The sequence below is a fragment of the Tachysurus fulvidraco genome, chromosome 25 (genome assembly GCF_022655615.1).
Source record: "Tachysurus fulvidraco isolate hzauxx_2018 chromosome 25, HZAU_PFXX_2.0, whole genome shotgun sequence".
NCBI lineage: Eukaryota > Metazoa > Chordata > Actinopteri > Siluriformes > Bagridae > Tachysurus > Tachysurus fulvidraco.
Window position 1 is genome coordinate 4,839,035 of NC_062542.1, and position 15,817 is coordinate 4,854,851.

General features: G+C 42.5%; 2 protein-coding genes across 7 annotated transcripts in view; one reads left to right on the plus strand and one right to left on the minus strand.

Annotated features, from left to right (window-relative positions):
• Positions 1-560: 560 nt before the first annotated feature.
• brd9 (bromodomain containing 9) lies at positions 561-10,874 on the minus strand. 3 transcript variants are annotated; one of them, XM_027176243.2, is made up of 17 exons: positions 10,698-10,874; positions 8,792-9,012; positions 8,605-8,694; positions 8,346-8,475; positions 7,994-8,051; positions 7,666-7,810; positions 6,361-6,471; positions 5,846-5,964; positions 5,295-5,427; positions 5,132-5,204; positions 4,598-4,693; positions 4,362-4,494; positions 3,583-3,694; positions 3,068-3,118; positions 2,625-2,721; positions 2,361-2,534; positions 561-768 (listed from the first exon to the last, which is right to left on the minus strand). In XM_027176243.2, exons 1-17 carry the CDS (start codon positions 10,747-10,749, stop codon positions 671-673), a joined length of 1,893 nt encoding a protein of 630 aa, XP_027032044.1. In that variant the 5' UTR covers positions 10,750-10,874; the 3' UTR covers positions 561-670. The 3 variants fall into 3 exon arrangements, with proteins under 3 accessions (XP_027032044.1, XP_027032028.1, XP_027032036.1); XM_027176227.2 differs by having other exon boundaries at positions 5,846-6,027; XM_027176235.2 differs by having other exon boundaries at positions 5,846-5,967; positions 10,698-10,873.
• Positions 10,804-15,817, plus strand: part of trip13 (thyroid hormone receptor interactor 13) — a 10,270-nt gene continuing 5,256 nt past the window's right edge. For 2 of the 4 annotated variants that reach the window (XM_027176253.2, XM_027176284.2), the window contains exons 1-6: positions 10,804-10,941; positions 12,354-12,464; positions 12,898-13,048; positions 13,573-13,699; positions 14,319-14,374; positions 14,471-14,561. In XM_027176253.2, coding sequence (XP_027032054.2) covers positions 12,355-12,464; positions 12,898-13,048; positions 13,573-13,699; positions 14,319-14,374; positions 14,471-14,561 — 535 coding nt within the window. In that variant the 5' untranslated portion in view covers positions 10,804-10,941; position 12,354. Of the gene's footprint in view, positions 10,942-11,020; positions 11,061-12,322; positions 12,465-12,897; positions 13,049-13,572; positions 13,700-14,318; positions 14,375-14,470; positions 14,562-15,817 lie in introns of those variants that run through there. The other 2 variants (XM_027176262.2, XM_027176278.2) reach the window with 2 other exon arrangements.

Genomic DNA, 15,817 nt, shown 5'->3' on the forward strand with positions numbered 1-15,817 from the left:
AATTCGAAAAGAGCCGAAAATCCCATCATAACGTTGAAGCCTTCCTTGCGCAGGCGCAGTACGTCCTGTTAGCACAAATTAAAATAAAGTGCCCCCCAAAAAAACTGAGCTGTGGTTAGTACTACAAGTAAAAAGCTTAGGTGTGTGTAAATATTATCTAACTTTAAAATATTTACATAAAAGTTTATAAATTATGGGGTTACCTTGTTTCAGGTAAGTGCCACTGATTCTTGCTAAATTCTGATTATACATAAATGACATAATGTATATAGTACAATGGAACAACAAATGCAATTGAAAATCTGTAACAGAAAGCTACAAGTATTCTTCATTGTCACCCCACCTTATCGCCAAGTCTGAAATAATACGCTCGAGACCCCACAGCATAAATGGCTGCCCACTGCTCCGGGTGTGTGTTCACGGTGTGTGTGTGTGTGTGTTCACTGCTGTGTGTGTGCACTTTGGATGGGTTAAATGCAGAGAACAAATTCTGAGTATGGGTCACCGTACTTAGCCGTATGTCACTTCACTTCACTTCAAAGAAACACCAAAGACGAATACAAACTCATGAAGATTTATTTAAAAAAAAAAAAAGAATCAATGAAGCTAATCTGTACAAGCTCACAGACACAAGCACATAATCACACAACACTCATTGAGTCCATTTCCATCAGCTGGTGCCCGAGTCCGGCTCTGGGGACTGCAGAAATTCATAAGGGTCGTGAACCATCTCCGCTTGGTCTCCAACACCCAGGTGAGGAGAACTTCCTAGAGAAATAAAAATAAAAACAAGTATTTCCCTTTTCAGTCACATTACATAGCAAGAACAATGCCACAGTTAAACAGTAAACACAATTGATTACACAATGACTTTACATGTGCTTCGTATTTAGGAGTTTTGATGAGGTTGTGACTAAAGACACAAAGCCAGTTCACGATCTGTATGTGAATAGGATCTATTAATAACTTAATGCCCTTTTCCACCGAGGCAGTTTGAGTGTTGGTTCGGAGCAGAGACTAATTTAAAGTCAGTTCTTTCTTTTTCGACACCCAAAGCACCGGCTCTGAACCAGGAAAAGTGGTTCTTAAGTAGCACCAAAACGTTGCTGGTCTAGACTTAAAGGTGGGGTCTCCGAAGTTTGAGAAATGCTTCAGAAAACTGAGTCCAGACAACAAACTAAACAAAAATCAAAAGAAACGTGTAGCCAATGAGCAGAAAAGGGCATGTCTTGTCAATAATGGGTGGACAGAGTGTTCAGTGCGCATGTGTGACATTAGCAGAAATCGGTTTTAACATTGACATGGAGGATAAAAACAAAGAAAGAAAGCGAAGAAAGGTTTACGATAAGGCAAGATGTAGGTCAGTGACTCCTGAGCTAAACGCTGTTACTAGCAAAACGTGGTTGTAGCTGCCTCACATACATTACTACGATAGAAAAGAGGTGTTATTTGTGTAGTAACAGCGTTTAGCTCAGGAGTTATTGACACGGGAAACTCCAACCTGTGAATATGTGGCAACTTCCTGCTCCTTCAGTTCTCTCCAGCGCTGGAAAGCTGATCCTATATTAACACGTCCTACTTCTTGCCTTATCGTAAGCCTTTCTTCGCTTTCTTTCTTTGTTTTTATCCTCCATGTCAATGTTAAAACCGCTTTCTGTTAATGTCACACATGCGCACTGAACACTCTCTCCACCCGTATTGACAAGACACGCCCCTTTCTGCTCATTGGCTACACGTTTGTTTTGATTTTTGTTTAGTTTGTCGTTCCGACTCAGTTTTCTGAAGCATTTCTCAAACAACGGAGACCCCACCTTTAAGAACCGCTTGCATCAGGGGCTGTGGGCGCAGTTACTATGAAGAACAGGACAAAAGAGAACGCCATTAGCGCCATTTTTAAATCATTTTAAATCAGGATTTGCTGCGTTTGGATGCCGATGTAGGTTGCCAAAGCCATGAGCGTTAACAGTAAAGCAACAACCGCCATTGTTGATGTTGCGTTTGCCGCTGCCGTGCTAACGTTGCTGTATAACAGTGTATACGGTGACATAAGACTTGGCTCTTTGATGGCTCTCTAGCACATGGAAAGGCAAACAGGTTCTTAGAAGGGCTCGCCAGTGGAACCAACTTCAAACCAGCACCAGCACTAGCTCTGAACCATCACCCGGTTCTTTCTGGTGGAAAAGGGGGCAAAAGAGGTGTAGCCTATCTGCCTGTCAGTCTTGGTGAAGGGTGTCTGAACTATGTGCTTAAAAAAAAAAAAAAAAAGTCAAGAGAAAGAGTTGTTGCTTCTGTGGTTGAAACTTCCAGTTTCGGTGGTGATAAAGGTGTTCAATAAACACAAGTATTGTGCGGTGTGATACCTAAATGGTGCTGGTCTCTCTCTGAGGCATTAGAGAGAGAGGAGAGATTGGAGGAAGGTCTGGATCCGACCCTGTCCACCGCCGCGTCCTGGAATTCCTGCAGTAACTTGGCCGTGTCTTCAAAGTGCTGGTGCGCGTCCTCGTGCTCGGGCTCCTTCTTCAGCGGTTTCCCTGCTACAGCGGGGAAAATGAAGAGATTACTTACACTGTACCAGTGCTGCTCAGTTCTTCTTTCTGCATGGCAAATGATAAGAAAAGACTCACCCAGAGGGTTGAGCATGTCCAGGGTCATGTCTGGGTAATTCTTAAGACTAATGAAGTCTAGCACTGATGCACTGTCCATCATGGCTTCATCCGCGCTCTGAGATCACAAAGCGAGTGATAAGTGTTTATAACTGCTTTATAAAATTAATTTACATACTTGGCAGACATGTATGTTTAATATCTGTTCCTTTTCCCTTTGTGTTGATCTATGATGGTTGTCGCCTAGCGAGAACTTTTTATTTATTGGGTTAATATAGGAGTCTTTTATGTATTATGTACATAATAATCATACATTATGATGTCCTACATCTGTTTTTATCAGTGAAACAGATTGTATGTTGTGCTGTAGTGGCACAGAAGGCTCTGTTTCTTTCTCTATCAGATGCCTGCATTACACATGGCATATTTGTCACTGTTCTGTATCGTTACACAAAGAGCGTTACCTGCGTATCACATAAAGCAGACTTGGGTTCGTCCACTGGCATGTTTCTTTTCTGAAAAGGCAAATCGGTCCTTCATTAAAGCGAGCAAAGTTAGAACACCAAATCTAACAGATCAGCAACAGATGTCCGGCGTCCGAAACTGACTTATATAATCTTATAATCACTTAAATCAGAATAGCAGCACAAACAATAACAAGCAAATCGTCACCTGAATTTGATTCTTATGAATTTATGTTGTAGTTTCTAGACAACACGAGTCTTTTAAATATCAGTTTAAACAAATATCAGAAAATACAATGCATAACATATAGGCCTACCACAGCATGTCTGTCTGAGATACTGATCAATGCAGCTTGGTTTGACAGGCAATGATTTAAGAATAACTAACGACGGTAACCTTCACTTTCTGAGCGCTCCAGTGCAAAACTAAAGAAGTACAAATCTTCAGACACCAAAGGTTTTAGTTGACTACGTTTAAGGCCGAACCGTTGCTTGTAAGAAGTGTTCACGGGTACCTGTCGGATTTGGTAGATGGCCTTGGAGTGATCGTTGCCTGTCATTTTGTCTAACAGATCATCGACGAGCCTCGTGGTGAAGCTTCCACAGTCCTTCACAAATTCCTGGAGGCTAAACAGGCACAAAACAAAACATAATACACAATTCAGGGTTTCCCGCAGCGCTTCTCAGTTAAGGCGGCCTGCCTAAGCTCGGAAACCCTACCGCCTTAACTAGGTCGCCCAAAAAATAAATAAAGAATTCCGCTGCACAAAAGGCCGTCAAGTGCATCTCGGAGAATAGCGCAGACGCGCCACACGGCCGAAATGAGAGAAAGACATGGTCCGTCACTGTCTAGAGGATAACTAGCCAGTTCATAAAACGCGTGTCCGCAAAATTTTGAATGTTGTTTTGCACTTTCTTATTTATTAGTATATGTTATTTAAATTTTATATTTAGTGTTAAATAAATAATTGTTAAATGTAATACAGAGTCTGTGATATATCTCACAAAGAAGTGCCACCCGCCGCTAGCCCCGCCCACCCGCCGCTAACCCTAACGCCTTAACTAACAAATTTTCTGTGGGAAACCCTGCAATTACACAAAATATTACATCAAACAGCCAAATGAGCACCAATAAAGAGTCTTATTATGTTACACAAAGTACTGTTTATGTCACGCATCCTCGCAGACCAGAAAACGCACTAAAACACGCTAATACCATGAATAATACCTAGCAAGGCAGTATACAGGTTTTGTCTTCATAGCAGATAACAGATTGTACATGTTTATGGCAAACCTGAGAGCGCACTGCACCCCTGTCTCGTCTCCATAAGCCGAGTACAGCATATCCATCTCCTCGGGAAGCAGGTCCGGGTAGATGGAGTTGTTCTGCAGCGTCTGAGAGTTGTACGCACTACTCAGGAACGTCACTGTACACAGACGGGCGGTTAAAAATAAAGAAGAAGAATGAAATCAGAACCTTGTAGCAAACATAATCAGAGTGCATGCAGCTGAGAGTTTGGGACTAATTACCTTTGTGTCTCCGGTCATCTTTGAATCCTAACGTCGTAAGGCCGGGTAGGAGCTTGTTGGAGAGAGAGCTTAAATCTACAATATGGGTCTCTTCGTCTGTAAAACATTGTCGTTTTTAGAAATATGAAGGATTTGGATGGGAAACCGTAGTTTAGATTTGTACAATATGACGCACGTATAGGCTTTTTTCCCTACGCCACGTATAGAATCAAGAACTGGAATATTTCCTACTAAAATGACAGATTTCAAAAATTTTAAATTAGTTTCAAATAATCTAATTTAAATGACAATCGAAAGTGTGAAGCTGTGCCCTGTATAATTAAAGCGTAAATAAATAAAATGATTTCGTACATTTGTGCTGAATTTGTGCTCTAAAATGTGTAACAATTTATTTATTTATTTATTTAGTCAGAACCTTATTTACGTTTATGGAAGTATGGCAAAGTTGTGTGTTTTGTTTTTTTTTGATGTTCTCTGTTTCATGTGTCATGCATCTGAATGTACGTGTTCGTGTTTGTCTGTGGTGCGGTTTACCGTCTGCCTCGGGATCCTGATTAACTACGGTATAGATCAGTGTTCCGTCTGCTTCCTTTTTAATGTATCCCATCTGTATAAAAGAAGCACGGAGAAAACTCCTCAGGAAGAACACACACGAGCAATCTGTCTTTCTGAACATTATTTTCTACACCTCGCATACCTTCGTGTTTGGCATGTAGCGGTTGATGCGATCCCGGGCTTCATCGGCTGCGTGCTCCACCAGCGCCAGGACGTGTTCCTCAGCGGTGCTGTCTGTCAGGCTACACGCGTTCCCCTCCGGCTCGTACAGGTCACTGAGGGCGGAATATAAAACAGTACTGACACTGATGACTCCTTACAGCAAAAACATGACCATTTAATCAAAAATATGTTTTTTTTTTCTCTTAGAAAACTTAATTTCTATTTATTTATTTAGTTTTATACACCATAGATTATATGACATTTTGGCCATTCGAGTCGCTGTTCGCTATAAAAACAAAAGCAAATTTGCCTTGCAGACTATAGTCATAGCTGCTGTTATAGAAAAGTATATATAAAAAAAAGTAATCATTAAACTGACATCATTCCTGTATTTCAGCTAAGAAATGTTTAACGTTTGAAGCTGACTTTTTTTTTTTTTGCACTAAATCTACTGATGTTTCTATGATATAACCCACAGCTTTATGAACACTAATCGTTGCAGTATCGATAGCAAGTTTTCCTGGGTTTTACCTTATAATGGGCTCTTTAACCGGCTGCTTTTTAGATTTTTTGGTCGACTCGGTGTGGAAGTGGGCGACTTCTGGAACAGGTTCCTCACCGGCCACGTCCTCGTCGCCCAAAATGGCGGCCTGCTGAGAAAAATCCATGTCGTGCATGAAAGACATGCTGCGCTTCAGAGCTAACAGCCGCTCCTGCAAACAGAGCAGAAAAAGAGCCGGGCAGCCACGTGTTTACTCCTCCATCATGAGTCCTTAGTGGGCCATGACCATGGGAGTGTAGGAACGTAAAAGCCGTCGGCATGCAGCTAAAAAGGCTGCCAGCGTGGGATGGGGGGAAAAAAATAAAATTAGGAAGCATGCAAGCCTATCATGCGTGTGCATAGGGAGCGTGGTGATGTTACTCATATTAGCTGAAATATTAAGCGTTAGAAGCACATGTTAGTATCAGGGTGTGTGAAAGATGGAAAAATGGTTAGGGCTGGAAAGCGAAACGAAACGTCGGGATTCGAACAGGCGGTGGGTTACTTTGCTCATCATTTTGAAGCCTGTGTGAAGAAGCTTCTTAGCGGCTTTATAGTAGACTGTCTCGGGTCTGTTGTACACCATTGCGTTGTCACACATCAGCTTGAAGTCGGCCTGAAAATCGGAAAAGACAAGAGCGGAAAAGATAAAGTCAGTGTAAGTAAAATGAAAACACCTCTAGCATTATCCATCATCCATCCGTTTATCCATCTATTCAGAGTTATCAGACTATCAGGTGTAGTGTAGCAAGCTTGTATCTTATAAACCTGTATAAAACATGGTTATAAATCAGATCAAGTGTCTATAAAAGTCTATCTATGGACTGCTCTATATCCGATAACCTCCCTATGGTCCTCCTGTAGACCTCCCAATGGTCCTCCTGTAGACCTCCCAATGGTCCTCCTGTAGACCTCCCTATGATTCTCCTGTAGACCTCCCTATGGTCCCCCTGTAGACCTCCCAATGGTCCCCCTGTAGACCTCCCTATGGTCCCCCTGTAGACCTCCCTATGGTCCCCCTGTAGACCTCCCTATGATTCTCCTGTAGACCTCCCTCTGGTCCCCCTGTAGACCTCCCTATGATTCTCCTGTAGACCTCCCAATGGTCCCCCTGTAGACCTCCCTATGCTCCCCCTGTAGACCTCCCTATGATTCTCCTGTAGACCTCCCTATGGTCCCCCTGTAGACCTCCCTATGGTCCCCCTGTAGACCTCCCTCTGGTCCCCCTGTAGACCTCCCTCTGGTCCCCCTGTAGACCTCCCTATGGTCCCCCTGTAGACCTCCCTATGGTCCCCCTGTAGACCTCCCTATGGTCCCCCTGTAGACCTCCCTATGGTCCCCCTGTAGACCTCCCTATGGTCCCCCTGTAGACCTCCCTATGGTCCTCCTGTAGACCTCCCTCTGGTCCCCCTGTAGACCTCCCTCTGGTCCTCCTGTAGACCTCCCTATGGTCCTCCTGTAGACCTCCCTATGGTCCTCCTGTAGACCTCCCTATGGTCCTCCTGTAGACCTCCCTATGGTCCCCCTGTAGACCTCCCTCTGGTCCCCCTGTAGACCTCCCTCTGGTCCTCCTGTAGACCTCCCTATGGTCCTCCTGTAGACCTCCCTATGGTCCTCCTGTAGACCTCCCTATGGTCCTCCTGTAGACCTCCCTATGGTCCTCCTGTAGACCTCCCTATGGTCCCATCCCTCACACAGGGTCTCTCTGTGGGTCTTTGTACCTTTGTCTATAACCTCATGTATCATCGCTACCTTTTTCTCTCACTTAAATTTAAATTTATCAGCTACGTCAGAAAAGTACCCCAGATACCTTAAATTCTGTGACCGTCTTGTATTCGTTCATGCCGATTTTGTCCTTCATGGTGCTGAAATCCATGGGGTGTTTGATGATCATGGAGTAGCCTGGTGCGATCGCGTCCGTCACAGGGAAGGCAAAAAACCCATGTGGGTCTTTTCTGAGGAGACACACAGTCGAGTACTGGATAAATATCGAATCGTTCTGAATACCGAGTAGACAAACTTTTCTGTCTGAACGAATGTTTAACGTGACAATGGGTCGATTTGAGAGACAGGAACACTATGATGTGACAGATAAGAAAGCAAAAGACACGGTACGTCGTGCGATCGTGTGATCAGACCTCTGTAGAAGACGCAGGAAGTGCTCGAGGAGCTGCTGACGAGGCGTGCTCTCGCTTTCTGGAACGAGACAGAGATACATTATGACGTTAAAATCTTCAAACCTCTGGTTTAAAATAGCTCATTTTCCAGCAGAGGGCAGCGCGAGACTGGGCGAGATCCTATTGCACTCTCGCCATATAACAACCGTACAGAAAACAGGATTCGGTTCAAACACATTTTTAACCTTACAGTTATGAAATCACACATTCACACAAACGCACACACACACACACACACACACACAAAAACACACGGTGTGGATTGAGCTTTGGCTCTTCACTGTTTCAGGGACGCTGAATACGTTAAAACTACCTTGCTGAGTGCGGCAGGCTCTGACCGGTCGGTCCGCCTGCATCTCCGACTCCACCTTCACGCTGGGGTGGAACTCATCAGGCTCAACGTCAAACTTCTCCCTCTTCCTCTTTTTCTCCTCCACCACCACCTGCAGCACAGCACAAAAACCTCACCTTCACATCCACCATCATGGAACATCCCAAAACTATCACACAACATTTTTTGGAACTTTAGCACTGTGTCTGTTGAGACATACGAAGCAGCTTAGTGACTTTACCTCTACAGGTTTAGTCAGAACGAAGGGCTCTACTGGGACGCTGGTTGTGTTTTCTAGCTGCTCTCGTTCACGTTTTTTCTTCTTCTCCTCCTGTGAAATAAAAAAGAATACAACAATGATTTACAAACCTTTCTAGTGTATACACGTAGACAGATGACGTGCAGTTAAATGTAAATGCTTCACTAACCTTTCTTCTTCTCCTTTCTTCGTCGTCCAAGTGCTTGTCCTTCTCTTTTTCAGATTTTTTCTTCTTTTTCTTTTTCTTTTCCTTGTGGCGCTCCCGTTCATGGTCAGAGCGATCATCATAATAACTTGAGTCGTGTCCTGAGCCAGAGAGTTCTGTGATCTCGCTGCCCCCGACCTTCAACACCAACTTCAGCGGTTTATCCAAGGGCTGGTCCTCGTAATCTGGGTGTAATTAATTAATTAATCGATTAATTAATTAATCGATTAATTAATTAATTAATCGATTAATTAATCGATTAATTGATTGATTAATTAATCGATTAATTAATTAATTAATTAATGGATCTAACTACTTGAGTCAAAAGAAAGCTATTTACACCAGTGTCTCAATCCCAGTGTCTTGAATAAATTACAATTTATTTATTAATTACAAATAAATTTGCATTAATTTATTTTCAGGTAGCTGATTCAACTAAATATTTCCTAATATTTTGGTGTTCCAAAATACATAAGGAGAACATGCAATGTTTCATGTAGTCAGCAATCTATGCAGTATCGAACCGGGAACCCTGGAGCTATGATGAATCAATACTACTCATAGTATATTTACATTTTCTAGAGAGGTAATGGAAACATTTGCAAGTGCACGGTGACCTACGGCATACTGTCTGTACGTATAACTTTAAGACAAAGGGTTCCTCCTGCTAGTATTACTGATTATTTGAAGAGCAGAAAGCACAATAAATACAACTAAAACATTGGATTCTGAAATTTCTCGTGTTCTATTACTGAGCAGGTTAAAGCTACACTAAGTAAGATTAGCCTTTTTAATCAAGATAGTTATGTTTGATATATTAAATTTCCTCGCCTGTATGAGTTCATTAAGACTCATACTGAACTCATTAACACCTTAATGATCTCATACCTTTGGTGACAATCAATGCCTGGAGATGGGGAAGGAAAATGCAGACAAAATGTCAACATTGATATATTTACAGCATTTAGCAGACGCTCTTATATCCAGAGTGACTCACATTATATCTTTCTTTTTATACAACTGAGCATTAAGGGCTTTGCTCAGGGGCCCAACAGGGCAGCTTGGTGGATCTGGGATTCGAACTCACAACCTTCTGATTGCTAGCACAACACCTTAACCACTAAGGCTACCACATGCCTGTCACAGAGTATGAAAATAGAATTTGGAAGGTTTCATTAAGACTCATACTGGACTCAATAACACACCTTGTTCTCATACCTTAATGATCTCATTCCTTCGGTGACAATTAATGATTGGAGATGGGGAAGGAAAATGCAGACAAAATGTCAACACTTCTATACAGTTTTATATTTGCATTTCCAGCATTTAGCAGACACCCTTATATCCTGAGCGACTTACACGATCTCATTTTAATGCAACTGAGGGTTAAGGGCTTTGCTCAGGGGCCCGACAGTGGCAGCTTGGTTGACATGGGATTCGAACTCACAACCTTCTGATTGGTAGCCCAACACCTTAACCACTAGGCACTAAATCTGAATGTTTGGATGTAAAATGGATGTTTGAAGAACATAAGCGTTAGAAAATGAATGAATGAATGAATGAATGAATGAATGAATGAATGAATACTATAGTACTGGATCAGTGACTAAACCAATCCCTACATCAGTGCATTAACAGCTTGCCTAATGAAGTGCACTACAGCTACAAACCTTCCCCATAAAACACAACACTACACATCATATATATATATATATATATATATATATATATATATATATATATAATATTTATATGATGTTATATAATAATATCGTGCTACATTAAGCTCGGATTAATGTATTTTTCAGGTAGATGAAGCTAAAGCTAACAAATAAACCTTTTTATTTACGTGTATAAACTACACACTCACCTCCGTCTACAGTTCTCCACTCGGGTTTGTATTTCTTGTGTTTCTTTCCCATGTCGTGTGTGTAAATAAAGAATAATAATAAATAATAACAGCGATTAAAACCCCACCGAGATCTCTTACTTAACGACTAGCAACAACAATAACAACTAGAGCTGCTAGTCATTACTTCCGGCTGGGGAGGAGTTCTTTTCCGGGTCAGGATTTGAGCGGGATTATTGGTTTATTCTGGTTAGCTGCTCGTGAGGTAAGTTAGCTAGCCTTGTTTTTATTTTATAAATATTTAATGTGTTATGTTATTATTATTTTCGGCATATGTCAGCATATGTTTGTTGTTTTTACCGAAGGAGAAGAATGAACTTTTCGGTGTGTATAAAATATTTGTACTGGAATTGTTTGTTGAATTGTATGAGATCAGAGAGAGAGGAGGGGGGAGTGAGACACATAGAGAGAGGGGGGGCGAGAGACACATAGAGAGAGGGGGGGCGAGAGACACATAGAGAGAGGGGGGGCGAGAGACACATAGAGAGAGGGGGGGGCGAGAGACACATAGAGAGAGGGGGGGCGAGAGACACATAGAGAGAGGGGGGGGCGAGAGACACATAGAGGGGGGGGGGCGAGAGACACATAGAGAGAGGGGGGGCGAGAGACACATAGAGAGAGGGGGGGCGAGAGACACATAGAGAGAGGGGGGCGAGAGACACATATAGAGGTGGGGGCGAGAGACACATAGAGAGGGGGGGCGAGAGACACAAAGAGAGAGGGGGGGCGAGAGACACATAGAGAGAGGGGGAGAGAGACACAAAGAGAGAGGGGGGGCAAGAGACACATAGAGAGAGGGGGGCCAGAGACACATAGAGAGAGGGGGGCCAGTGACACATAGAGAGAGGGGGGCGAGAGAAAAAATGAGATGGGGGGGCGAGAGACACAAATAGAGTGGGGGGCGAGAGACATAGAGAGAGGGGGGGCGAGAGACACATAGAGAGAGGGGGGCGAGAGACACATAGAGAGAGGGGGGGCGAGAGACACATAGAGAGAGGGGGGCGAGAGACACATAGAGAGAGGGGGGCGAGAGACACATAGAGAGAGGGGGGGCGAGAGACACATAGAGAGAGGGGGGGCGAGAGACACATAGAGAGAGGGGGGGCGAGAGACACATAGAGAGAGGGGGGGCGAGAGACACATAGAGAGAGGGGGGGCGAGAGACACATAGAGAGAGGGGGGGCGAGAGACACACAGAGAGAGATGGGAGGGGGGAGTGAGACAGGGGAGGGGAAGGGGGTGAGACAGGGGAGGGGGTAGAAACGGAGAGAGAGACACACAGAGAGAGTGAGGGGGAGAGAGCGAGAGATAAAGAGCTAGAGGGGGGAGACAGAGAGGGGGGGACCGGGAGAGAGTTGGAGGGAGAGAGAGAGAGGGTGAAGAGGGGGGGAGAGAGGAGAGATGGGGGAGGCAGAGCAAAGAGGAGCGAGAGAGAGAAGTTTGATTGATAGATAGATAGATAGATAGATAGATAGATAGATAGATAGATAGATAGATAGATAGATAGATTCTTATATATTATTATTATTATTATGTAATGGATAAATCTCCTGGTTATTTCAGTCATTTCCACTACCCTTTTTTAGACTCTGAAATTCTTCTTCCTACCATTTAAAGGATGAATGGGGAGAAAATGGAGGTTGGTTGGAATCACCATCAGCATCCCTGTGAGGACGACATAACTGACCGAGCCAAAGTTCACGTTGAGGTTCTTGTCAAATCACAGAGGTAATTCATGTCAGTGTTTCTGTTAGGATTTTATTAATGTAAAAATAAAAAGCATCCACCTGTTTGCTGAAGGCATCTTAATCTTGCTTTAATCGCCTGTGCAATATCAGTACATATTGTATCATATATGTGCATAAGTACATATGTGATAGGGACGTGGTAACCTAGTGGTTAAGGTGTTGGGCTACCAATCAGAAGCTTGTGAGTTCGAGTCCCATATCTACCAAGCTGCCACTGCTGGGGCCCCTGAGCAAGGCCCTTAACCCTCAATTGCTTAGTTGTATAAAATGAGATAAAAATGTAAGTTGCTCTGGATAAATGACGTCTGCTAAATGCTCTGAATGCAAATGTAAATATGGGTGAGATGTTCGGATGTTCAGATACTTCTTGCTAAATTTTGTTAACATGAACGACTTTAATTTGATACCCGCAGCACAGCGAGACGCTCTGAAGTCAGGACGCATGTTTTGGCTCTGCTCGACCGACACAGCCTCGTTATGGGCTGCTTCAAGTGGACGGAGTTTGATGATGACTTCCTAAGTAAAAATGTGGAATCTGTTGCTGTGGTGGATGTCGAAGCACAGGCAGGAAATTAACTATAATTCTTTTATATAATATTTGTTTGTTTGTTTGTTTGATATTACTTTATGGTTTTGTAAAGTTTAGTTGCCGCAGTGGCAGATGTATGAGTAATTTATACTTTACACAAGATAATCTTGTCTGAATTGTTGTCTGTTTTTTATGTAATAGTGGTAAAGATCACTGTGTGTGTGTGTGTGTGTGTGTGTGTGTGTGTGTGTGTGTGTGTGTGTGTGTGTGTGTGTGTGTGTGTGTGTGTGTGTGAGAGAGAGATTGTAAAGGGCTTAGAGTTAAGAAGAAATGCAAACTGATTATTTAATTTTATCCCGTTAGATAGAAACGTCGTAGTAAAAGCTTATCTGATCGGTCAGGAGATATAACAGTAGTTTAAGTCGTTCTTCATACCTCCGTTTATATTATTACGCTCTTGCCTTTATATTAGCACCTCATCAGTTATTTAATGCTCATTATTTTAGTTTTGGACTCTAATATTTTTTGTAATAATAGAATGCTTTTTTCCCATTCATAGCCTCTCAATTTAAAATCGGGTAATCTGTGCATTCACATCTTCTCTCTCAACGACGACGGCCCAAGCATGCTCAACCTCGAGGAAGAGGAGGAGCTTTCTGCAGCCAATCACTGGCTCTTACCAGCAGGTCAGGCTGCACAGCATTCCCTCATTGCATTGCTTCTTTAGCTTAAATTTATTTTTCTGGCTCCAAAACACCGGTTTGAATCTTCATACGGTTCATCTAGAATACTTACTTTCTCTCTGTGTGTTCTGTGTGCCTTTATTCGTTTGTCTAAAGAAGTTATCAGTAGGTGGTATGGTGAAAATATCATAATGAGCCTGTTTACTTCTACACACTAAACCGTGAGAAGGAAATATCCGAATCTACACGGGTCTCAACAATCAGACTTTGCACAATAGCACGAGTCGAACTTGAATATAACAGAGTAAATTTCCCAGTGTTATGGTACATTTACTGCTTTCTAAACCACACAGTCACTTTCACAGTGTTCATTTCAGTTTCTTAATCATTTAAATAATCATTTTCTCAGAATCACTATTCATTTGATTGTACTGTCAGCTAGTCTGCTCTTGAGATGTTTACTGATGGGTCTGTATTTAGGAGTTTTTACGAAAAAGAACGCACAGACCTCATCTTTCAGGATTTTCTCCATTTTATGTTCTTTCAGGAAATGACTGAAGTGCTAATAAGAATGCTGTTAAAAAAATCTATTTCTATATCTATAGATTGTTTTTATTTGCAGCCGAGTTTCACGGGATATGGGAGAGCTTGGTTTACGAGGAAGGAATCAAAACGCAAGTATGAAACGGTTCCTTCTGAACACACCTCTAAACACCCATCTTTAAACAGTCACCCAGTGTGATGGTGTACATTTTTTCTTACTTTGCCCTCCAGCTCTTGGATTATGTTTCGACAGCAATCTTCTTCTCTGACAAAAACGTTGACAGCAATCTGGTAGCCTGGAATCGCGTCGTGTTGCTTCACGGTAAGGACGAATGAATCATTTCGACAATTAATGTCTTCAGGTATTGTTGCTTACGGAGATGGTAATCAGCTAAGTAGAAAATCCTCCAATAGGATGTTTGCTAGTACTGAGAAAAACAGGACATGCTGCCTTATATGTGAAACTGATAAGGAGGTCTGTGTGTGTGTGTGTGTGTGTACAGATGGATCCTGCTTGATTCTCAGTTAGAAAAAGACATTCATGTAGTGTGAAAAGACGATGGGTAAATTCAAGGATATTTAGAAAAGATGGACGGATACAAACAGAGCAATAAATGACTGGATGGATAAAGTGCAAGACAAATAGCAATTTATAGATGTTTTGGATTGTATGCATATCTAAATGAATGGGGGGAACAAACTGGATGCATACGTGGTGTACACACGACGACAGAAAGCTGACTTTGGTAGGATCGACAGAAGGGAATAAAAGAATAGATGATGGATAAAGAGAAAAATGGATTGATATATAGATAGACAGATGGGTACATGTTGATGGTGCAAGAGAGGAATTGTGAGACCCATTTGAATATATGCAGGAAAAGAGCGGCAGGCAGACAGAAATACAGTACAGTGATGCCTCGAGATACGAGAGCTTTGACATGCAAATTTTTTGAGATACGAGCTGTGATTCGACCAAATTTTTGCCGTGAGATGCGAGCAAATTTTTGAGATACGAGCATCCGAGCCGCCGCCGCAGAAACAAAGATCCCCAACAACCACGTGTACTCTGTGTCCCCTGCCTCAGATTCCCGCGTCTCATAAGGTTAAAGCCGCCTTTCCACTGCGCACGACAAACGGCGGTCGATAAAACGGAAGTCATTCATTTCCTATGGAGAGTCGCAAAGTCGCTGCGTGAGGTGCCGACCCTCTGCGGATCCGTAATTTTCGGATCCGTTTTGAGTGTTTGATCCATTAAAAAATTTGAACTTGTGCGACTACACCGCATCTGATATGCCGCCCGTTTTTATAAAAACGAGTGAGTTAGTGAGAAAAGAGTGACAAAAAAGGCAAAAGCAATGAAGAAAATTAAGCAAAATTAATGTAAAGAAAACAGAAATTGTAGCAGTTTAGTTTAGTTAAGAGAATTTCAGTTTAGTTCGTTAATTTTAGTGAAGTTTAGTTAAGTTCCATTTAAGTGTAAAGTAGCATTAAGAGTGTACATTAACGAGTAAGTGAACGAAAGTGAAAGTGTATGTACGAGACAAAATTCTGCCTGTTTACTCCTCCCTCAACCTC